This window comes from Vicugna pacos, chromosome 12 (assembly GCF_048564905.1).
Source record: "Vicugna pacos chromosome 12, VicPac4, whole genome shotgun sequence".
NCBI lineage: Eukaryota > Metazoa > Chordata > Mammalia > Artiodactyla > Camelidae > Vicugna > Vicugna pacos.
The window spans coordinates 28,666,537-28,692,060 of NC_132998.1; the positions used below are offsets into that span (position 1 = coordinate 28,666,537).

Here is a 25,524-nt window from a genome sequence, read left to right on the forward strand (position 1 = left end):
AGTCACGAAAGACTGAAGTATAAGGCACTTAAGCAGAGATCGCAGTGAAATGAGGGAGTAAGACTTACAAGGAGGAAATCTTTCTAAGCAGAGGAAACAGGGAGTACTAGAGCCCTAAGCTGGGAGCCCCCTGATTTGTTCAAGGATCTGCCAGGGAACCAGTGTGTCCACAGCTCAGCAAGTGAGGAAGAAGGTGGTAGGTAGTAAGGTCAGAGGAGTAGCCAGGGGTCAGATCCCAAAGGCCATAATCAGGACTTTGGATTTCAATCTAAGTGTGATAAGGAGCCAAAGAATCTTGAGGGAGGAGCAGGAAATGCTCTAGTTTGAATCTTTAAAGGAGAGCTTTGTTCTGTGGAGAAGAGACTAAGGGGGTAGGGACTTAGAATGGAGGAACACAAACCAGGTAGGAAGTTACTGTGGTGGTCCAAGCTGAGAGGATGAAGGTTTGGATTAGTGAAGCACGAAGATACATTTGAAGAAAAGCTAGTAAGTTTTACAGGTGGACAGAGTGAGGGATGTAAAAGAAAGAGAAGGATCAGTGATGACGCCAGAGTTTTGGCCTTGGCGTTTGGGTAAATGGGGACACTCCTTAATGAAGAGAGGGAACACCCAGGGGGAAAAGATGAGGACGGAAGAGATGGAAAGCAATAGTTTGGGACAAATCCATAGTGTGGTTTGAGAGACCTACTGTTATCCAAATTGAGATGTTGAGTAAGTAGTTGGTATGCAAATCTGGAATTTGGGGGAGAAGGCAGGGCTAGAAATAAAAACTGGAAGTCAAATATAAAAGATACTTAATACCATATATATTGCATTGTATACAATGTTGGGGTTCTCTGGATTAATAGAATAGTGTGTGTGTGTGTGTGTGTGTGTGTGTGTAGAAAAAAGAGAGAGAGATTTCTTTTAAGAAACTGGCTCACAGGATTGTGAGGCCTGGCAAGTCTGAAACCTACAGGACAGGCCAGCAGGCTGGAAATTCCATCAGTCTTAATGTTGCACTCTTGAGTCTGAAGGCAAGTCTGGGGGTACCACTCCTTCCTCTGCAGGAGACCTCAATCTGTTCTCTTAAGCCCATCCAACTGATAGGCTGAAGCACATTATGCAAAATAATCTTCTTTACTCAAAGTCTACTGATTTCAATATTAATCACACCAAAAAAAACCCCCCAAAAAACAAAAAAACAAAAACCTTCACAGCAACATTTAGACTGGTGTCTGACCAGACAACTGGGCACCATAAAATTAACCATCACACCATGGGACTAGATGAAATTACCTAGTAAGTTAACATATTTAGAGAAATGAAGATGGTCCAGTACTGAGACTTGGCAAAGAGCAAAAGAGAAGGCTCAGCAAAGGAGGCTGAGAAGGAGCTGGAGGGAGGTAGGAGGAAAAGCAGGAGAATACGGTGTCTCAAGGAAGATGTGCTCCAAAAAGGAGGAAGATCAACTACATCAGGTGCTGCTGAGAAATCCTGCAAGATAAGGACTGAATCATCGAAGTCTCTGCTGATTATTGAAAATGATCAGAGGGAAAGAAAGCCTAAGCAGAGGAGCTTCAACAAGAAACAGAAAAAAAAAGAACATAGAGGTAGTAAGTATAGACAACTCTTTCAAGTTTTGCTATAAAAACAGAAAAAAAAGGGGGGGAATAGCTGAAGACAGATGCAGGATCAAGGAAAGTTTTATGGTTTTGTTTTGTTTGAGAAAGAAATTATTATAGCATGTTTTTATGCTGAAGAAATAATCTAGTAAAGGGAAATTTGGTGATTTCCAAAGAGGAAAGGAGAGAGAGGAAATCATTACAGAGGCAAAGTCATTTGAATATACGTATTTTGCAAAATAGACTTAAGTCAAATCTAGGTTCTATCACTGATTAGAGAGTCAAGTTACTCAGGCCCTAAGCTTCCTCATCCTCTTTTACAAGGTCCTCTGTGGTCCTTCTACCTCTTTTATCTCACCTAAACCTCTCCTCCTTCTCTATGCCCTGGCCATTAGCCTTTTTTCAGTCTCTTTAATTACCTAACCACAGACTTCACTAACTCCCAATTATTCATTAAATCTTAGTTCAAATATGTCTTGGTCACATAGACCAAATCCCCCTATGAAATGCTCCTGTGTCACCATGGTATTCTCTATGATTAGTACTTACCACAATGGCAGTTATATTTTTATTTATGGTTATTTGATCAATGCCTTCCCCTCTAGAACAGCGCAGTTCAATAAAACTTTCAGTGATGATGTAAATATTCTACATTAGCACTGTTCAACCTAATAGCCACTAACCATATGTAATTATTGAGCAAATAAGATAGAACTAGAGCACTTGGGGATGTAGCTCAATGGTAGAGCACATGCTTTGCATGTATGAGGTCCTGGGTTCGATCCCCAGCATCTCCACTAGATTTCTCCTTGTTTAATCCTTGGAAAATATGGCAGTTCTGAGTTTTTTATTTCATTTAAGTTTAATTAATTTAAATGTAAATAGCCATATGTGTGCAGGGACTGGGATTATATATGTTCACCACAGTGTTCCCAGCACTTAATACAGTTCACACACTTGGAAATTGCTCAATAAACACTTGTTGAAAGATTCAGTCTGTACAATGGGGATATTATTAGTTAATCTGTGGATTCCATCTTTTTCTAAGAGGAAAAGAAAGAGGGGATGGTGTATAGCTCAAGTGGTAGAGTGCATGCCTAGCATGCTTGAGGTCCTGGGTTCAATCCCAAGCATTTTCTCTAAGAATAAGTAAGTAAGTAAACCTAATTACCTCCCCCCACCAAAAAGCAAGCAAAAAAAAAAAAAAAAGGAAAGAAAGTCTTTACATGGTAACTGTCAGAGATCTCAGTCCTCCTATAAAAATGAATTTGACCTTTAAGAATTTTATCAATCCGAGGGTAGTTGGAATAGTAAATTAGGACATATTGGGTGGTCTAAATAAAATAACATCTATAATATAACATCTGTAACGTGCCTAGGAGTGTGCCTCGGAACACAGTAAGTGCTCAAACTGTGTTGGTCCATCAGCTTCAAAGAAGGAAGCAAATAATAGCATGGGAAAATTAGGGAAGGTTTCACAAAGCAGGTGATATTTGAACCATATCTGGAGGAGTAATAAAGGAAGTAGTAATGGGAGTGGGAATCATAGCTAAGAATTTTTCAGGTCTTACTATGTGCCAGGCATAAACTTGGGTCTTCACATGCCTAATTTAATCCTCAAAATCCAATGACTAAGATACCATTCTTTCCCCCATTTTATGGGAAAAAAAATGAGGTATAGGGAGGATAATTATCTTGCCCATGATCACCTAGCTAATAATTGGCAGAGCTGAGACCGATACCCACTCTTACCACAACGCTGTTCTACCTCTTGAGAAGAATTTTTCCAGGCAGAGGCAGCAATATGTACAAAAACACAGTAGTAGGAAAGAAATGGTGTGTTTTTGCATAAGATGCAGAAACACAAGGGGAAGTGAAACTATAAATGTATATTGGATTCAGTTTGGGGCTCACAAAGCAGGTAAGTATATGGCTCTCTCCCCTACATTCTCAGTTAATCCTCAAATCATCCAAGAATTACACCCATATCATAAAATTAGAAACAGAAATTCCAGGAAGTTAAGAATCTTGCCAAAGTTCACAAAGCAGGTGTGTTGGAGTTGGGATATAAATCTAGCTGTGCCTATCTCCAAATCCACTGTTTGTCTTATGATTCAATAATGTATAGTGAGGTGTGGGCTAAAATAAAGCAAAAGCAACATGCTGTAAGGACAAAAAAACAAAAAAAGCATTAATTTTCTGACAAGAACCAAGTCAGAGTTCATCCATGAACCATCCACCTTGAAAACTCTGAAATCTGCTTGGGAGACCATGATCTCTGTAAAGCCTTCTCTGATCAAACACAGAATTAGTCACTCCTTTATTTCTTACATCAAGCTACATTAAAGCTGTCTGTTTACATGTCTGCCACCCTTAGAACTGTCTGTCACCCTTAGAACTGTCTGTCCCTTATTGAGCACTTCTGTGCCAGGAGCTTTACATGTTCTCATTAATCATCTTAATAACCCTTTGGAATATGTATTATTACCTCCATCTGCAGATGAGTAAACTCATTTGTATCCTTAGTACCTGGCACAGAGCCTTTCCCATAGCAGGCAGGCACTCACTTGAGGTTTGAATTCAACTAGCACTACAGCATGCTTTCAAATGTTAGTGAAGTGGAGATGAGAAGAGAGTCTAAGGTGTCCTGGTAAACCAGCTTTAGGTGGCAGTGGTGGGGGGAGTCCTAATTTACAGCATTTACCAATTTCTGTGGTATAAATACTCTCACTTTGACTGATTTCAAGCTACCAACTTGCTTGCAAAATTCCTGACCATTTAACCAGGGCTCTCTTGAAGTTGTAAGGACCAGCTCCAGCATACCACCTAAAGCTTAAGGTCATCAGGTACCTCCTACTTTCCCTCCTGCATCTCCTCTTCATAGCTGCTCTCTACACTTAGACTTCATTGCAACCTCAGAAGGATGAGGATGGTTCTACCTCTGCTAAAGATCACTTTTACTAGAGCCCCACAACCTATTCCAATTCCAAGCAGTCTTCGGGATTCCACATCCCTTAAATATCCTCTCCTTACTTGTATCCAGGACAATTTAATATTTAAGTCCTCCTGCCTCCAAATGTGGCCAGGTCTCCTCTTTTGTGGATATTTGAGCTGATCCCACAGCCTCATCTAGCTTTCTCCTGACAAGCAGTATGGCCCAATAGTTACGGAAGCCACCTAACCTGGCATTTCTGCTGACAAGCGGCATGCCCTTAGGCAAGTTCTGCTACCTTTCTGTGCCTCAGTTTACCTGCACTTTATGTGGCAGTGGAAATTAAATGAGTAAGTAGATGTAATGGGCTCAGAACGTGGTAGATATTCACTATTTATCACCATTACATCCTGAGGCATATTATAAATCTAGGAAGACCTCAGTATGGTTAAGACTTTGGATTTTCCCCTTTGACACGTTAGTTATTCACAGTAACCATCAACAATATGTTACATTAGACACTGTTCAAAATTTAACCCCATGAAAGGCAGAACTCATATCCTTTATGTATAAGAGCAGACCCTCCAATATTTGTTAAAAGAATGAAAAGAATGAATAATTTACTAGAATGTATATATGGCAATTAAAAAGCCTCATTCAGAAAATAAACAGAACAACCTCCCATGGATCCCCATTTCCTACAGGATTAAAGTCTCTTTACATTTCCACTTTTATCTGTCATCATTCTCTCTGCCAGGCCCTGCATACTACATTCACTCTCAATGAACAAGCCATGATGAATTCCCTACCACCTTTTTCTGCCAGGAAAACACCTGTCCAACATCCTATCATGGCTACTCTGTGATCCCACAGCCTTTAGCAGGGAGACAGATTCAAATGAGTAGAATGAACTTAAAGAACAAGAGTCTGCCTTTTTCATCTTTTTTTCTCCTACCAGTGCTTGGCACATAAATAGGTGCCCCAAATACATCTGTTAAATGAATAAGCATCAGTACCAAAGTGGTGAGATCTGAGCTAGCCTGGGTACCTCTCCCTGTCAGGGGCTTTTATTTTCTTAAGGAAAGCAACCCCTGAAGAGGCAACTGGGGCCAAGATAGACCTGGGCTTGACACAGCAACCCCGAGCAAGCTACGAAAATGCTGAGCACCTGCTTCCTCACCTGCAAAACAGAATCAAATCCAGCAACTTCACAAGGTCATTGTGAGGACTAACTGAGAGAGATGTGAAACCCTGGCATAAGAAAGGAATGTTAGAAATTGACTTTAGTTCCCTGTGCTATACAGTAGGTCTTTGTTGTTTATTTTCTATATAGTAATTTAATGGAAAAGAATCTGAAAGTATATGTATATATGTATATGTATAACTGAATCACCTTGCTATACACCTGAAACGAACATTGTAAATCAACTACACTTCAATAAAAAATAAAAAATTTTAAAAAGGGAATGTTAGTTCACCAATATAACTCAAATGTTAGTTTCTCTCCCTCCTGCTGAAGGCATTAAAGCCTGCTCTCTGTAAGCAGCCAGGGGACAAGGATGATACACCCCAGAACCCCTGAGCTAGTAACAACACATGACATCCAGATACACACTTCTGGTAAACTGTCACACAAGTCCTCTCAGATCTTATATCTGCTTTCCACATTGACAGTCGAAGAATGGCAGCAGCCACCAGATCAGATTAAGATGATTAACTTGATGTTGTCTGCTGCTCAGATCAAAGCCCCTGGGCAGACAACTGAGGCCTAGACAGGAGACTTCATGTACCAACCAGCCCTGTGAGTGCAGCTCTTCCACAGGAAGAGCTAAGATGCAGCTGTCATGGTGGCAGGTTGCACAACCTCCAATTACAATAGCCACAGGTCACTTCCAGGAACACCTATCATGGTATCAGTACCATTAAGATAAGACATAAGGCAGGTTCAGTGAGTCAGGAAAGGTTCTGAGGAGGGAATCAGAGGAAGCAGAGGGGAGGGACCAGGAATTACCAATGGGTTCATTAGAAGCCACCTATCTTCTATAGTAGTACTTTTCTGTGCTTGTTTCCTCATTAAACAAAGATGATATCACCACCTTCCTCACTGATGGTATTCTGAAGATTAAATAGGAGAGCATGCATAAGCCTCTGGCACAGGGAGGATAGTATTTCTGACCATCACCACGGCCCACACATAGATACTAATGTCATGCCTTCACGCCCTGAGCACCTGCCTCTCTCCAATACCAATCTCAATAGACCTCAGATCATCTTGACAGTTGTTCTCAAATAATAACCTTTATTCATATAGACAGGCTCCAAATACAGCCCAAAACGAAGGAAGAAGAAAATGTCAGAGTGGCAGGGGAGGTTCCCGGCAGCATAGCCTCCCTTTCCTGATTTTCTGTGAGAGAGGATACTACTGCAAAGACAGGCACTCACTCCACTACCAATCCAGTTAGGTGGTACACTGCACTGGCTGCCACAGGCTCTCAACTTCAAAGGAAGATAAAGGGGGTTTTCTGGGGAAAAGACAAACGTTAACTCCGTAAGACCAGGTAGCACACCTGTCTAGCTCTCTGCTGTATTTCCAGTGCCTAGCACCAAGCCTAGCATGGCAAGCACTCACTAATCATGCTTCATGGTCATAGGATAAATGCACCCACCTGATTCTATACCAAATGCCCCTGACTACCAGTTGGCCCTCTGGCTCTTTGAGAATCTATGCTGATCTAGGCACTGGAAAGGTTAGGGAGCCAAGGCTGGTATGAAAAGCATGCCTATGGAGGGTTCTTTGTGGAGCCAAGCAGAAACAGATAAGGACTGTTCGTGAAACCAGCACTTAGAGCTCACACCAGCAATTCCAGCTCCATAACTACAAGCTTCCTGCAGACAGGGACGAGATCATGTATCTCTTCTATGCGGCTGGTCCTGAGGCCCAACATGTGTTGGACCGTGTTGCTCCTAAGCTGGGGACAAGCAAGGCTCACAGAATCCAAAATGCTTGCATGAACACTCACACTTCCTACTAGCCTCAGAACAAATGGCATCAAACTTTTAGTGTCAAGACCCCTTTACACTCTTAAATAATTACTGAGGACACCAAAGAACTTTTGTTTATATGGGTTAGTGCTATCAATATTTACTATATTAGAAATTAAAACAGGCATTTAAAAATATTTGTTAATTCTCCCAAAATTAACAATAACTGACCCATTACATGTTAACATAACCTACTTTAAAATAACTGTATTTTCCTAAACAAAAAAATAAAATGAAAAGGCTGGCATTATTTCACATTTTTGCTATTTTTTTAAGTGTCTGGTTTAAAGAAGATGATTCTAATATCTGCTTCTGCATTCAATATTACTGTGATATATGTTGTTTTCTTAGAAGCATATGAAGAAAACCCAGTCTCACAAAGACAAGCAGTTGAAAAAAGGGGAAATATTTAATAGATTTTTCGGATAATTGGGGACATTCTTTTTTGATGCTATATCAAAACTCAACAAGTGGTAGTTGATTAAAGGTTAGGTGCAACGTGGAATCTGAAACCATGTGGATGAAATTTTTATACTCTATCACATTAAAACCCATTGGTCTGTCCTATACTTTGAATGGCTCTTTCGCCCATGAATGACTTTGTAAGATCAGACACTGATCATTAAGAAAATATTCATACACTAAGTTATGCAGATCTTCCAAATATTGACATATTTCAACTCAGAACAGTTTTTATAATTACATTCATAAATAGTACCACCAACCTCATCAGACAAGCCTTTACTGAAGAGCTATTGAGCTCACATGGCAGATAACAGCTTCCAAATTCTAATTTTCACGTGAAAGCTCATTGGCAACAAAACACTGTCAGTTGTTTTCCTTGAAGTGGCAGGAAAGTGTTCATTTTGGGGGAAATGTCTACCAAGTACCCAAGCCTGAATAACCATAATTTGACTGTCAGTCATACTTTCAAGTAAATATGGTGTTTCATGAAAAAAGCACTTAGTTCAGTTTATAACTCAAACTATTAACTGCACAAGTGCTTTTCCTTGAGACAACCATCGTACTTCAAGCAGCAAAACACTTTATACATACTTTCCTCATCACGCAGAATATTAGAAAGATGTGTACTCAAAGGGTTGAGATTTAATAAAGTTAATAATTTTTATGACTTCATCAAAAATAGTCTTAAGCAAAACTGACATTTTCTTTTACTGTGTGTGTGATGGTGAAGACTATAATATAAACTAGCACAGTTTGGTTGCCCTGGTTTGATTCAGGCTAAGCCACCAGCAGTTTTACCCACCATTGCTTTGCACCATCAATGAAAATGTCAAAACAGTGAAATGATAAATAACATCTCAACATTATGATGAAAAAGTTTTGACCTTGAGGACCCCCAAAGGTCACAGGTACCCCCAGGGGTCTGCCGACCACATTTTGAGAACTGCTGATTTACTTTCTAAATCCTGATCTGTCCCTACAAGCTGCCCAGACTATGGATATGAGAAGACAGTTTCTCATGTGTGCTGAAGCAAAAAGGGAGGACACAGAATACCATCTGCTCTCTCATCTAGTAAGAGGCTCCCATCCTTCAACTACAGACAGTTTCAACCTATCCCAACTCATATACTTCATGTTTTCTTAGGCTGGACTCTATCAAGAGGTGAGTGGGAGCTCCCAGCAGTGATCTACAAATCTATGGCCACTTTGATAGCAAAGGGAAGGAGCGTCCCACCTGATCGTTGTTGCCAGAATTAAAACTTTAGAGTACTGACGCTTGCCTTTACTGACCTCACATCCACCTTTTGGCACCTTTCCCAACCTCCTTGCCTTCCGACTTATGCCTCCCAAATACAGTATATTCATCCTGACCATCCTCTTCCAATGTTACTTCCCTTACTTTTCCCATCCTTGATGGATGTGTTCTTTTGCTTTATCTTATTAGTTCAATTACTTTTTCCTCCCCCTAATTCACACCAAGTTGGAAGTGACTTAACTTTCCCAGGAAAACTTTTATTTTTAAAAGGCCATTTTTTGGCCCAAATGAAATTTTAATTATTGGGATTTCCTTCCCCATACTATTGGTTGTTTAGCAGCAAGAGTCTTCCTTGACAGAGGAACAGAAAGGTCGTACTAGGAGAGACAGACAACATGGTATTATGTAAGGACTATAGACTTTGTAACTAGACAGGCCTGTGTCCAAATTATAGATCTACTTGTATGACTTCAGGGAAGCTATTTCACCTCTCTGGGACTCCATTTTCTCATCTATAACACAGATAATATCTTGTTTGCAGAGTTCTTGTGAGGATTAGTGACTTGGTATACAAACCCAGCAGAGTCCCTATGAAACAGCAGGCACTCAATAAAGTGGCAGGTATTACCCAGTTCTGTGTTAAGGAATCTCTCTTTAGAAGCATCAAATAATAGTTTCCTGCCCCACAACTACCTCCTTCCTCCTGATCCTAGAAATGAGCTTTCTACCCCAATTCCCATGTCGCTCTCCAGCTTTTTTGTTTTATTCCTTTGGAGACTGGGCTGAGACTATAAATGCTTAGGACTCTGCTTCCCCAAGCTACTAGACATGAAAGTTCTCTATGTTTCCTGACCTGGAGGGACCCATTTTTTGCAATAGAAATGATGACGCTTGGCACTTGATCAGATGCTTAATAATGTTTGACTGATAAATCTTTCATGGTCCTAGGATGAGGCTATCCACTTTACTCTGCCAGCCTTTCCTTCCCTAGGATTTCCAGCCATACACAACTATTTCCCAATGGCTCCTTTTATGGATCTTTGTCATTCCTGCTCTTTATATGTCCTTGCCACAGTTTCTAAATATATCTCAATTTATATTTAATTAAAATATTACTTGATACGACTTGCCAGAAAGGAGACAAGTTTACAAAAATAATAGTTACCATAAAACCAGCAAATACTGTACCTGTAACTTGACTCAAGGTTAATAGAAATAAAGATTTTAACAATAGGAAACTCAGAGTAATACCAAGGCTACAAACTAGGTAAAGACTAAAGGTAAATATGATTAGTCTTAGGGGAGTGCACTGTCTAAATGATCAAGAAGAGGAATCAACTGGTAAGAGCTTAATAAGCAATAAAAATCTCAAGAAATAAAAATAAAAGCCTGGCAGAACAGATTAAATAAAATATATAGTCAGCAAATATAATTTACATATTAAACAGACTCTTACCTGCTTGATCAAGTTTGAGTAAAAAATAAGGAACACACATGGACTTAAATAACTTCTTTACCTGGAAGATATTAAAAGACAGAAAGGAGAAAAAAATTATAACAGCAGTCTCTTACCCACCTTTGTTACTTTCCTCCTCAATCAGCCTTCCTTAAATATTTTCTAGTTCATCTTTATGTAACCCACAAGATTTTCCCTGTTGATAGGATATTTAAAAGGGTATTTGAGGTCTGTTGATTCTATTCTGTTTTCAGTGATTCACCTGTATGGCTTCAAAAAATATATTTTACATGTTTAGTGACTCAGTCTACCCTACTATAAAATGGGTTTAATATTAACCATGTTTAAAAAGGTATTGGAATACTTAATATTTCCAAAACATTATGTGGCAACCCTGAGGAAAAAAACACATCCCATAATAAAGTATTATTTTTTTTTGGCCAAGTAACTTTTAACCAACAAATCAGTTACAAAAGTCATATGAGCAAGACTATATAAATTCTAATTTTTATTTGCTTGTGTGTGGTTGGGGGGGAGTAATTAGGTTTGTTTGTTTGTTTGTTTTTAGAGGGGGTACTGAGGATTGAATCCAGGACCTTGTGCATGCTTAGCACTCTACCACTCAAGCTATATTCTTCCCTAGATTATATAAATTCTAATGGCAAAAACCCCAAAATTTTCTTTGAAAGATAAGAGTTATATTTGCCAAATTTATACCACTAAATAACTTTTAAACTACTAGTAAAAGAGCGTTTAAAATGACACTTACATACTAGATACTAACAGCCTGTCATTAACACTTTAGGCAAGTATAGAACCACATTCCTCCAACTTTTACAAAAAAATGAAAAAGGCCAGTACTCTGGCCTGGCGTTCACAGACATCATCAATCAAGAGGATGTATTCTTGTCCCAGTCTAATTTAACTACTAAAACTGTAGCTTCCCATTATACAGAAGTACACTGAGAGATGTCTGTCATTTCTATAGGACCAAATGTAACATTCTGATAAAAAGGAGAGAACGAGTTCATTCACACAACCCCAGTGGCCTTCCTCTCATACTCCTGTGGACAGCACCTATGCCCCAGTCCAAATTCAGCTCCCCCTAGGAACATACATTTAGAAAGATAAGAATCCTTTTGAAGAATGATGGGTGTGTAAAGAGGGACTTTAAAGAAAAGGCAAGGAAATCTATAGTTGGTGACTGCATGGACAAAAGTCAATTCACATTCCAATGCTCTTTTTCTAAGACTAAAAATTAAAATTTCATAATACAAAAGCATGGACTCTTAAGACTTCCTTATCTGCTAAGTTTTAGAAATAAATCACTTGCAGTTTGTTACTTAAAAAATAAGTTTTCTAGATTCAGGGAGTAAATCCTAAAAGTTGCTCCTAAACGTAAATTATAAAAATTTCAAAATTATCAAAATATGATAATATGTGAAATTATAGAAAATATACTCTCTAAATTATAGAGGATGCATGACCCCCACCTCAAGAAACTATTTTGTGGGTTATTTTAACTCTGATTAAACCAAAACATTTCTCCACAGTTTGAAATTAAAGATCTGTACTGAATATCAGGGGAGAGGGGTATAGCTCAAGGGTAGAGCACATACTTAGTGTGCACAAGGTCCTGGGTTTGATCCCCAGTACCTCAATTTAAAAATAAATAAATAAAAATAAACCTAATTGCCTCCCTCCCCGCCACAAAAAGAAAAGCAAAAACACAAAACAAAACAAAACAAACAAAAAACCACTCATGTACTGAATATCGCCAATTTCTACCATATTCTTATTGATAAAAGCAGAGAATGGTAAACTTTGTCTGTAAAATAGACATGCTATGGAGAAATGGTGGTGGATCTGGATATTGAGCAATGGATAAGCTGTAATGAGACATCATTTGCTAACTGTGTACTTCTGACTTCCCACTGAAACAAAAATCACACTTTCTGAAAAGGTAGGGTGGGTATCTTTGCTCTTTAAAACCCACTTGAAGCACAAACGGTAATACGTTATACAACAAGCAGAAAACCAACTTTATGTAGAAGTTAATTTCCTTGTGGGCATTTCCCAACTTGAAATAATGCAAATTACATTACTCAACCCAGAGAGAAATATGACCAAGTACAAATATAAAGACAAAGTTTCTCCACTCTGATTTACTCACATTACAACCACTATCAAAACTGAAGGAAATAACCTGAGGAAATTCTACTTCAAGGTAATTTTTTTAAAAGATGAATGTAAACAGCCAAGTCTTTAAGTTGTACCTGCACAGAAGAAAATCACTGTTTTTACCAGGAGAGGCACCTAACCATCCTTCATGGCCAAAGACATTGAAAATCAATTTCCATATTAATTGGCACAAATCTGAAAACAGTTTATATATTATATATTCTGAAAAGCTAAGGAACTGGTATTTGTCAAGGTAAAATCAGGGGACATTTGTGCAGATGACTTGGCATACCCAGAAATTATTCAGATAATGACATTAAAGAAAGTTGCCAGAATACTTAAATATTAAGTATGCAAATACCTACCACAAACTGGATAGGAAAACTCCATCATTCCCAGAGTACAGTTAATTAAGTAAAACTGCCAAAATAAATACATATATAAATAAATGACAAGGCTTTGCCTTTTCAGACACAGAGGAGAGCTGAGAAATGAGGAAGTTAAGGGCATTCAGGAATAAGATAGGAATGAAAGTAACTGACAGGTCAAAGAGATCTGCAGTTGCAGGGAACACACAATCTGACTTCCTGTCGCTAGCAGCAATCCTGCCCACAATAGCCCAGCCCATCACTGCAGAACTAGAGCAGAGTCAAGATCGGAATTTTCCAGTTCTTTACTAGTGTTTTAAAACATAAATTGAGTGACCAAACAGTGCCCGGCACAAAGCAAGCACTCAATGGTGGCTATTATTAATACAAGCATACACTGTAGGCTCCCAAGTGCTTTCATATAGACTTGAAATTATTTGGGCCTCATGAAATAGCTGTGTATTTAACAAGTATAGTAGGTAAGAAGGCATTGCCATCCTTATTGTGTTGTTGAGGAAACTGAGACTTACAGGATGAGAACTGAGGTCTTTTCAGTCTAGGAGTTCCTTCTGCTGGACCACCGTGAGCATGGAGCTCTGAAGGGAGAGGTTGGACTAGAAAAAGTAACCACTTGTTAATAGGATTAACTATGCTTGGAATAAAGACAGATATTCGTTGATGGCCATTTAGCTGAGCCTCAGAATTGATGGAAGGAAGATCACCATCCCAGGTTTTAAGTCCCGATAGGAAAATAGAAACAGTAAATCTTTTATTTTACCAATACTTAAATAGCATTTACTACATGCCAGGAATGTTCTATGGCTTTTATAAATATTAACTAGTTTAATACTCACAATGAATTTACGAGACAGGTACTATTTTTATCCACATTTTACAAATGAGGAAACTGAGGCATAACAGGTAAATAACTTAACCAAGGTCGTATGTCTAATAAATCACAGAACCAGGATCCAAACTCTGACTTCAGAGTTCAGGATCTTAACCATTGTTTGGTAACAGAAAAGATTAGGCAACCATGTAATTTCAGAACTAAAAGGATCTCAATCATCAGTTAGTCTGAGCCCTTCATTTTAAAGATTCAATTAACAAAGGAGAGGAACCCCAAAAGACAACCAGATCTAGATAATTAAGCCCCCAGAGGGCAAGAATCATACAACAGATTTCTAATGCTCAGCCCCCTTTTAAATTTTCTACCACTTACTGCCCATACTAATCATTTAGAATTTAGCAAGGGTTATCTTAGATCATTTTTCTTTTTAGACCTACGTTCTGCCTTCTCAATTGGAATAAACTCCCTAGGAATGAGACTAACTTGTGCCTCCTACATCTTTGCAGCCCTGCTCCTAATATGATGTCCCACACAAAAGGCATCAGGAAAGCATTAATAGGGATGAAGCCTCAGGGGACAATGAGGCAGATGATGTTCAGGTAAGAAACAAAGATGAAAGGTTCAGCCTAACTTAAGTGTTTGGAAAAAAAGCACACACACACACGCGCAGAGTCAAAAAAGCCTGTCTCTGTATAATGCTTCCAGAACTTAAAACAAATAACTTCTGAATTCAACCTCTCTGAGAGCTGGAAAATAAGTCAAGAGATAGACAAGCTGAGGGAAAACTAAACTTAATAAATTACCTGGACAGATGGCCAGCTACGTTTACTTAAGTCCAGTGTGTCTAGACCTAGAACTACCCTGAGTGTAATTCAAAGCTAAACTTCGGTGACATTTAAATGCCCTCAACCTTCCTGTAAAGCACCTGATCAGGTTTGTCCTTCAACTCTCAACTTTATTCTGTGGTTAAATCTAAGTGGATTAAACCAATCCGCCTCTCCTATGGCTGTGATTACTGACCTTTTTCTAATAATCTAATATTATGAACCGAGTAGGAAGCACAGTTTATTCTTGGCCCACAATAAACCAGAACATAAAGAGATAGGAGTACCTTAAAAACAGTCCCTTAGGAAATGTTCCCCCAGACATGCCTAAAAAAGCAGCAAATCACCTGTTTGGTAACTCTCCCACCCTAATCTTCCCTGGTTTTGTACACCTAAACACATCTAGCATTTTGCAAAAGCTCAAAAAAAGACTACTCGAGCAATATTTTGTTTTCAAATCAACAGTTCCCAGGTACTTTGAAGCAAGTTAAACCTACACACACCCCGTCCTACGGTGAAATCCAATTGTTTCCACCTCAGCTCAAAAGTCTGTCAAATTTCTATCAGTTAACAATTTATCACCACCCCTTAGGGTTAAAGCCTTACCTCAGTACAGCATTTGCACGAGGACTTACTGAAGACGACCACAGGGTGGCTGTCAACATAGGCCCGTAGCCGGGCTCTGGGGTCTGCAGTGGCCCTGCTGGTGGACCCTGAGGGGCCACTCACACCAGTGGCTGAGGTTTTTGGCAAAGTTTGACTAGAGAGATTATCCTTAGCTACAAGTAACAGAAGCAAAGATGGTAATTATCAGAAAGGAAAACATGATGATGCATTTTCTAAGATTAGGTTCACTCTAAAGGCCTTATAATTTTAGCCTCCACAGCCAAAATAAGGAATCTGAGGAAGGGCTCTAACACAGATTATACGTTTAGTTCTGTCATCTGACTAGAGACTTCTGGCAACTCATTCAGTATTCCCAACTCATTTTGCCACACTCAAAATGAGTTCTCAGGGGATCCTGACAAATGACAGCAAGAGTCTGAACCATCCCCGCAAGGAGGAGAATGAGACACAGGCTCTGGACTCTAAGAGCCACATTTTACCTCACCCCCACTCCTAGCCGTGGTTGACATGCAGGGGAGGCCCAAATCAGGCGTTATGCCCCCTTTTCACATAACCCTGCTCGGAGACACAGGGGTAGACCACTCAAACCAAGGCCTACTCTTTTCTCTCCAGCTAATTCCTGGATGAGTAGACACGGGAACTTCAGGCCACAGATGCAGCAAATTTTCAAAAGAATACTTTCTTCAGAATCTCTGTTTCTTCCCCATGATTTTGCTGTGGCCCAATATGGCACCATAACAAAACATGATCCAGCTGAATGGTATGTTATCCCCACATGACAGCACCATCATCCTGGGCATCATTGACAGCCAAAACCTCTCAGAGATTGCTACCTCCGGCTTGTAAATATTTTGAACTAGCTACCTTCTTCAGGGCCCACAAACAAACCAAGCTCAAGACTACCCTTATTACTTGCTCCACAAGTTACTTCTTTTCATTTCTGCTTGTCTGAGATTTATCTAATCTTCTCCAATTGCTTTATCATCTTCATAGTTCATATTCATGTTTACTCAGGACTAGAAAGGGAGTGAAGACCTATGTGTATCATCTCATTTAATCCTTACAAGGATACCATTAGGTAGATACTGCACCATCATTCCAATTTTGCAAATAAGGAAACAGACTCAGAGAGGTTAAGCACATCCCCAAGGTTGTGCAGCTTACAGTAAGTCATGGAGCTAGAATTCAAATCTAGGTTATAATTCTCTAGAACCCATACTTAAAAAAAAACAGCTTTATTGATGTATACCATAGAATGCACCAATTCAAAGTGTACAATTCAATGGTTTTTAGTATATTCAGAGTTGTGCAGCCACCATCACTATCAATTTTAGAACATTTTCATCACTCCAAAAAGAAACCCTATACCCATTAGATGTCACTCCCCCAAGAAACCCTCTTCACCACCTTTAGGCAACCACTAATCTACTTTACGGAGTTAAACAATATGGTCTTTGTGACTGGCTTCTTTCACTTAGCATAATGTTTTCAGGGTTCATCTATGCTGTAGCTTGTGTCAGTGTTTTGTTTCTTTTTATTGCCAAGTAGTATTCCATTGCATGGACATATACAAAATTTTATTTATCCATGAGTTAATGGACATTTGGGCTGTTTCCACATTTTGGCCATAGTGAATAGATCTGGTGTGAACATTTGTGTACAGGTTTTTGTTTGAACTCCTGTTTTCAATTCTTCTGAGTAAATATCTGGGAGTAGAATTGTTGGGTAATGTCAAATCTTTTGAGGAATCACCAAACTGTTTTCCAAAGCAGCAAGACCATTTTGCATTCCCAACAGCAATGTATGAGGGCCCCCATTTCTCTACATCCACACCAATACTTACTATCTGTCTTTTTGATTCCAGCCATCCTAGTGGGTGTGAAGTTGTGTCTCACTGTAGTTTTGACTGCATTTCTCTGGTGGCTGATAAACTTGAGCAGATTTTCATGTGCTTACTGACTATTTGTATATATATCTTCTTTGGAGAAATGTCTGTTCAAATTATATTTCCACTTTATAATTGGGCTACTTGTCTTTTTATTGTTAAGTTTGTAAAACATTCACATATCTGATATCTGATTAGACATATGATTTGTGAATATTTTCTCCCATTCTGTAGGGTTTTTTTGTACTTTATTTCATAGTGTCCTCTGAAGCATAGAAGTTTTAAATTTTGATAAAGTCCAATTTATTAATTTTTTCTTGTACTTTTGATGTAATACTTAAAAAACCATTGTCTAAGCCAAAGTCACAAAGGTTTTACTCCTATAATTTTCCCTTAAGAGTTTTATAGTTTTCACTTTTACATTTAGTTCTATGATCCATTTTGAGTTCATCTTTGTGTATGGTGTGAGGAACACTTCCAGCTTCATTCTTTTGCATGTAGATAGTTTCCCAGCACCATCTGTTGAAAAGATTATTCTTTCCTTATTGAAATATTTTCGCACCTCTGTCAAAAATCAATTGATCATAAATGCAAGGGTAGAGCCTATGCTTTTAACCAGTATGCTATACTGTCACTGCACCCAGAATGATATTTAAACAAAGTGCTAACAAAATCAGCTAATCCCAAGAAAAGTTAACAATGATTATCTCTACTAAGCTGGATTTTCAGTTTTCATCATATACTCATTTGCACTATGTGTTTTAAACCATGAATATGTACTATTCTTATAAAAAGGTTTTTAAAAGCTAGTTTATCATAAATTTTTAAAAATACTCCCTATTATATACTGTTAAGACAGGGTCAACAACTAAGAGGCTGTTTTTTAATATACCAGACATTCAAATATTACTAATATCTGATATATAGATAGATAGCTGAAAAGGGATATAGAAATCCCCTTATCTCTGAAATATGAAGAATGAGTACTTCTTAAATAAAAATTAAAATCCAGCCAATAAAAAGAGCGACTGGGCTTTGTACTTATTGCAAATTATTCCAGGCCAGACTATGTAGTATCTGCCCTCCATAAGCTTGTAGGCTTCTCAACATTTATTTGCATCAGAATCACCCAGGTTCCCTAGGTTTCATTCTTGACCCAGTGAATCAGAATCACAAGGCATGGGACCAAGCTTGTAAATTATGTATGTGTATGTATCTATGCATGTGGAAACACACATATATATGCATATATTTTAAATCTTCACTGGTAATTCTAATGTACACTCCTAATTAAGAACTATGGGACTAAGACAACATGACACGACTACAACCCAACAAATTACACTTCAAAAACTTTTAATTAAACTCTGGTTTTCATTTTCTCTTTTGCTTATTTTAGAAGGCAACATGGAAATAAGGATTCTTACTAGTAACATCTCATAGAAAGAGAATCACAGAATGTCAGCAGGGGAAAGACATTTAGGGTCACGAGGCCCACCTACTCATTCTACTGATTAGGAAATTGAGGTCCAGACAAGTAATTAATAAGGGCTGGAGTCAGGGCCACCTGATTCCATAAGCCTCCTGATTCCATTATGCCTTACTGACTCCTTTGACTTCACAGGATGACTGACTCTAAAAGAAGGTGGCAATTCTTTACATAACATCTATGCTAAGGGCACCACCCTCCTATTAAGCGCAGATATTTGCCAGTATACAGAACACATTACTCAGGGCCATCACAAGGAAAAGATCATCTTCCGTAATCAAAAAGAGCTGCAATTTTACTGGGGAGAGACTAGTCACCAAAAATAAAAATAAAATAACCAAATAGATGGATAGATAAATAAATAAATAATAAAAGATAGCCTAACTAGTCAAAATCATCAGACTTTTTCCTTAAATTCTGCCTCTAACAAAAAAAGGCAGATAAAATTTAGTTAATAATTGTATCATTTATTTTCAAATTTCCTCCCTCAATTTTGAAACAAAATTTGAAGCAGCATTCAAAGAAATATATTAAGCAAATGTTGCAAGAACTGAACAAGATCAAGTAGCCAGAAAAACCCAGGTAAAACTGTAATTATAAGTTCCTTCTATTTTGCCCCAATTCTTCTGTGTAAGATCAATTCCTAGTATTTGGATCCATGAAGTACCTACTATCCACTTGTAAAAACTCAGACTAAAGGGCAAAATAAAATATATTCCATACTTAAACATTTACAAGAATTATATTCATCAATAAAAGAGATTGGATAGCCCAGAAATAAACAAATATAGAATAATTTATGATAAAAGATCACAAAGCAATAAAGAGAGAATGCAGTTTTTTTAAATAGTACAATAATGATGGCTTGATAATTTGAAAAAGGTTTTTTTACTTATCTCTTACTATATAACAAAGCATGTTAAATGGAACTTTTACCAGATCTCTGAGGCAATAATTTCCTAAGCTTAGAAGTAAATGCAAAGGAAAAGAGCGACAGATTATACTGCAAAATAATAATAATAATAATAATAATAATAATAATAATAATGTTTTTAAAGGCAAGAGAGCAGCCTTTAAAATATTTACATTAAGCAAAGGAATAAAATAACAAAAAGAACTCAAGCAAATTGGTGAGAAAAACAGAAAGACCACAAATGATAAAATGAATAAAAATAGGAATTTTTTAATTCATTAGAAAGAAAAGAGTAAACCTAGAACAGAAAGGTCTATCCATTTTACTTTATTTCTTAATCAGAAATGCAGATTAAAGCAATGAAGTGTCATTTCTTACATATTAAAAATATAAATTCCCATTGCTGATAAATAAATGGACATTGAGGAGAGTCCATGGAGTAAGAGGTATATAAATAAGCTATTACTATTCTTTTGGAAAATAATTTGACAGTGTGGATCAAAAGCCACTGAAGTGGCCATACCTTTTAACCCAGCATTCTAATGTGTGGGAATTTACCTTTAAGAAAATCTAAAATAATGAAAACATTATATTCACAAAAATGACCCCCACCTCCTAGTCTTTTTACAAAAGAAATTTTCAGTAGTTTTTATTAATATAACTAGCATCTCTTGGTTAACAGAAAACTTCCAAATCCCTTTTCTTTACAAGTTCTATAACTTTAGGAATAATTGTGTTAACTTCCTGTAAAATCCAATGGAACAATCTAGGCCATGATCTAACTAACACTCTCCACGCCCTGCCTCCTGAACATATGTATCACCTTTCTAGAGATGGAGAAAAGTCCTATCTTTTCCCAGCTGCCTTTCTCCCTCCAAAGGTTGTATTACAAACAGATTTATCCTTCTCTCTAGCCAGTCTACCGCTTTTCTATCCCCAGTCCTCAATCCTCTATTTTCACCTAATTATTCTCTACAGTTTAATTACAACATCATTAGTTATAGTAAAAAATTAGAAATAACAGATGTCCCATGTTAGGAGAATGGCTAAATTATAGCAGCTCTTTTGTTCTTCAATGATTCTAATGGCTACATACTATTCAAGATTCAAAACAATATGAAAATAGTTTGACATAAGGATAATTGAAAAGCAACAGAATACCAAATCCTATGTACTATAGTTTTACAATTATATGAAACTCTGCATCTAGGGATCCTGAAAAGGAGTCTGCAAAGAGGTCATATGTGTTGCACTGGCATAACAGCATTATGCATGGCTTTTCCTTTGTTCTATTTCTCAAACTTAAAAACTTTTTTTTTTGGCAAAACATAATAACTGGTCACAAATTGCTACATATAATCCTCAAATGGATCTGGGAGCCAAAAAGTCTTAGGAGACAACTGAGTATACTTTAATATGCACTTGTATTGGATGATATTATTGTATCACCATTAAGTCCATTGGTTTCATGTAGAAAAGCACTTGTTCTTAGGAGGCTCATCCTGAAATACTTAGTATAAAAGTCATGATCTCTGCAACTTATTCCATATGGTTCAGGAAAAAGAGAGAGTGTGTGTGCGTGTAGGGGGAGAGAGATTGGGAGGGAATGAGAGACAGAGAAAAGAGGAAGGAAGGAAGGAAGGAAAATAAAACAACTTAAGTAAAATGTGAATCTTATAAAGGGAATATGGGTATTCATTATATTACTCTTTCAACATTTCTGTTGACTGGAATTGCTGGGTTAGTACCTTTTAAAACTTATCTATAGAAGAAGGGAGTGTATAGCTCAGTGGTAGAGTGCACTACTTAGCATGCATGAGGTCCTGGGTTCAATCCCCAGTACCTCCAATAAAAAATAAATAAACCTAATTACTTCCCCTCCCCCAAAAAAAGAAATGGAAAAGGAAAAAGACAAATTAAAAAAACTATATAGAGAAAAAAATATATATATACATGTATATATAAATGAATAATTTGCTGTACAACTGAAACTAACATTGCAAATCAACTACACTTTAATAAAAAAAATTTTTTTAAAGACAAAAAACCCAACTTTTCTATAGAACCCATAATAGTATATTCCTGCTCAGATTTGTGGGGGAAGTCTGGCTCATTAGTCCCATCACCTTCAATCAAGTCCCTGCCATGAGGCTGGCTTGCATTTGAAAAACTAAGGCAGTTGTAAGTCAGCCAACCCTGGGAACATCAATCTGTGGCTAAGAAGAATTCCGGGGACTAATTTCTTGATTTCTTTTGTTCAGGCAGAACTCCTACAACTTCTCTGATGCGACATAAACATCTCTAAAAATAGTTTCCCAGACCAGTGGCCCTCAAAAAGTGGTAAACACATTTTTGGAGGTCCCTAAGGTCAAAATAATTTTCATAATAATAAGATACAATGCCTTTTTCATTGTTGGGGTCCTTAATAATGTTTAAGAGTAAAGAGGTTCTGAAACCAAATTACTGAAAACTACCAACCTTGACATTTTAAAAAGTTTGAAAGAAAGAATATGTGAAAAGTGGGATTTCACAAGGCCCTAAAATTTTTATCTAGGATTGCAAAAAACAGTAAGCTCTTCTCTTAAATCTAAGTGAAATGAACACAAGTTGGCTTCTCTTTCAAAGCTCCCAAAACTTATTGGAACAGGGAAGTCCTTTAGTCTAGGCCTCTTTTTAAGAAATTCTTGTTTTGTTGTGAGTTCTAATTCCAGCACGTTGTATTGAAGTGGCAAAGGCCTGTGTTTCTATTTGTGGTCATGGCAGCTAACAAAAACCCAGCAGATCATCATGAGAAGTGACTGATTAGACTTTTGAGAAGACGAGATCAAGGTCAAGAGGTTTACACCACTCAAAGGATGAGAGAAGTCACCTACGGACTCCAAAGCAGGGGAACAAGGGGGAAGGCAAAGAGAAGCTCAGCAGAAGAAAGCAAAATGGCCAAGGTTAAACAGACTGGAGCTGTCACTTGTTACAACTTGAATTCTTCCCATTAATTAGCAGCATGATCACTTCAAATGTGATGGTAAAAATTTTATAGCACTCCACTCTGCCTGCTGTCATCACTTTCTGGTTTGTAGGTTTGTCACGTGCATGTTTTTATTCTGTCGCCTGTGGTTAAAAGCATCTGGACAGCAAGAGGACTGAAGGAATCAGGATTTCAGCAGATCCCACAGTTCTTAACAAAATTTTTTATTCAGTTCAAGTACAAAGAGTCTTGCAGACACACCACCACTCTCAGATTTTTTAAAAATAAATTAATAATTTAAAATAGTGTTTTATTCAAACCACAAGAAACATGGAATATTGTTACACTCGGGTGTAAAAAAGACTCCATCAAATAATGTTATTTCATAAAAAAAAAAAAACCTAAGAGTGGGGAAGCTTAAATGGGGAAGCATATATGATCTATAAGGTGAAGAAGACAAGATAATTATATATGTTTTCTAAAGTCTGCAGGATGTGAGACATGCTAGAAAAATACAACACAAGTGTTTGTGGAAACCCATGAAGACTAGAGACTCCTCAATGGGACGTGCTGATGAATCTCTGATGCTGAACATAACAAATACATCTTAGTTGTTTTTAGTACTATTCATTTTCCAAATCAGAATAAACTCTGGGATGGTTTTTTAGCTTTAAAAGAGGTTTTTAGGTCTCACAAAGAACTTCCCACATGAAGGACTAATTAGGGTAGAAGCAAGCTGCTATAAAAAGGCTTCCAGCATCCTGGTTTTAGCTTTTCTTGTGTCTCCTTCAAAAGAGTTTTATTGGAAGGTTAAAATTAAACCTGGGTTGTGGTGGGAGTCCTAGCCTACAAGGAATTTCTCATTTGCCTCACTCCCAATTGTGTTCTAATATGATTATATGCCAGGTCCAGAGTTCAGTGGCTATATGAGCCTGAGAATACACATTTTGAAAGGAAATATCTCTTCCCCAAAGGACTGGTTTATGATGGGGAAACTCCAGAAATTCAAGTGTGTTGTTATGGGAAACTCTCTTTGTGTGGGGGTGGGAGTAGGTTAGTCTTGGTTCACTGGCTCACTCAGCCCAAAGATTATCCTGTCAGGGTTAGGATTTACCACTGGGAACTTGGAAGGGTTACTTAAGGAGTAAATGGTAGAAGAAAGAAAATCCAGCTTTCTTTCTCCTAGCTGTTGAATTTCATATTGACATTTTAAGAAAAGAAAATCATTTTAAAGATAATATTATAGAACTTTTAAAAAATCAGAAATATAAACACAAAAGACATTACATGAAAGAATAAAATTTAAAAGTTTCCCTTAGTATGTTATCTTTTAAAAATGACTTGAGAAATCAGGTTTTTCTCATCTATGATGGATTGTTTCCTTGGCTTAATAATGCCCTCTGGACTTCAATTTCTGTATCTATAATATAAGAGCTGGTCTAGATTCATGCAAAGTTTCTGGAAATATGTCTTTTCTGGACATAAAGCATATTCATGGAAGAAAGTGTAGCTGCTACCTTTGACTGTATAACATACCCACTATAAAACCTGAATTACAGTCATTAAAACATAAAAGGAATCTAAGGAAATAACTAAACCGATCCCCACCCCCACACAAACCTAAACACCACTTAAAAGCAAACTGAAAGTTCTCTCACCTACACCAGCCCATTAATTCTCATGATTTCACTAAACGTTTCAAATATCTATACAGAAAATATTTTACATTTCTCTTACTCTTTATGTTATCTGAGTGTTAAGAATAGCCGATAAATGGAATAATCATAGTACACTAAAATGTTCAGCCAATATGACAACATTAGACTTTTAAAGAAACTATCTCAACCTTTCCAGTTCTCTCATAAAAGATTTAGAAATAAGAGATAAGATTGCACTGCATTTGAACAGATTTCTTTTAATCCCAGGGCTTAAGAGAAAACTATAGAAAGCAGGGGTACTTAAAAATCCCGCTGATTCAGAAACATTTTCACACGTACACACACACACATACACACAAGAACACCAGGAGAAAAATAATTAATAAAAGATACATTAACAATCTACACAGTCTTGTCCAGAAAATACAACAGGAGGGACCATTTTCCAACTCATATGAGATCAGGATTACCCTGATACCCAAACTAGACAAACACAGTACAAGAAAACAAAACTATAGACTGATATTCCTCATAAACAAATATGTAAAATTCTTCAACAAAATAAGGGCAAACTGAATCCAACAATATATAAAAAGAATACTAAATGAGACAAACCTACAGCCAGCATAGTACTCAACGGTGAAAAACTCAAAAGCTTCCCACTAAAATCTGGGACAAGACAAGGATGCCCACTATCACCACTCCTATTCAACATAGTCCTGGAAGTCCTAGCCACAGCAGTCAGGCAAGAGAAAGAAATAAAAGGGATCCGAATTGGAAAAGAAGAGGTAAAAGTGTCATTATATGCTGATGACATGTTACTATATATAGAAAACCCTAAAAGGTCCACACAAAAGCTACTAGAGCTGATTGAAGAATTCAGCAAGGTAGCAGGTTACAAAATTAACATTCAAAAATCAGTTGCATTTCTTTACACTGACGATAAATCAACAGAAAAAGAAAGTAAAGAAACAATCCCCTTTAAAATAGCACCCAAAGTAATAAAATAT

At 37.5% G+C, this 25,524-nt stretch overlaps 1 protein-coding gene and 1 non-coding gene across 10 annotated transcripts in view; one reads left to right on the plus strand and one right to left on the minus strand.

The window, feature by feature from the left end:
- The window catches only part of TXNRD1 (thioredoxin reductase 1), a 103,129-nt gene that overhangs the window by 65,333 nt on the left and 12,272 nt on the right, over positions 1-25,524 (minus strand). For 3 of the 9 annotated variants that reach the window (XM_072973088.1, XM_072973091.1, XM_072973085.1), the window contains exons 1-3: positions 15,584-15,721; positions 13,834-13,917; positions 10,755-10,815 (exon numbers count right to left, since the gene is read on the minus strand). In XM_072973088.1, coding sequence (XP_072829189.1) covers positions 10,755-10,794 — 40 coding nt within the window. In that variant the 5' untranslated portion in view covers positions 10,795-10,815; positions 13,834-13,917; positions 15,584-15,721. Of the gene's footprint in view, positions 1-10,754; positions 10,816-13,300; positions 13,356-13,833; positions 13,918-15,583; positions 15,725-25,524 lie in introns of those variants that run through there. The other 6 variants (XM_072973086.1, XM_031683177.2, XM_072973093.1 and 3 more) reach the window with 6 other exon arrangements.
- On the plus strand, positions 2,330-2,401 carry TRNAA-UGC (transfer RNA alanine (anticodon UGC)). Its single transcript has one exon. It is a non-coding gene; the product is annotated as a tRNA-Ala (tRNA).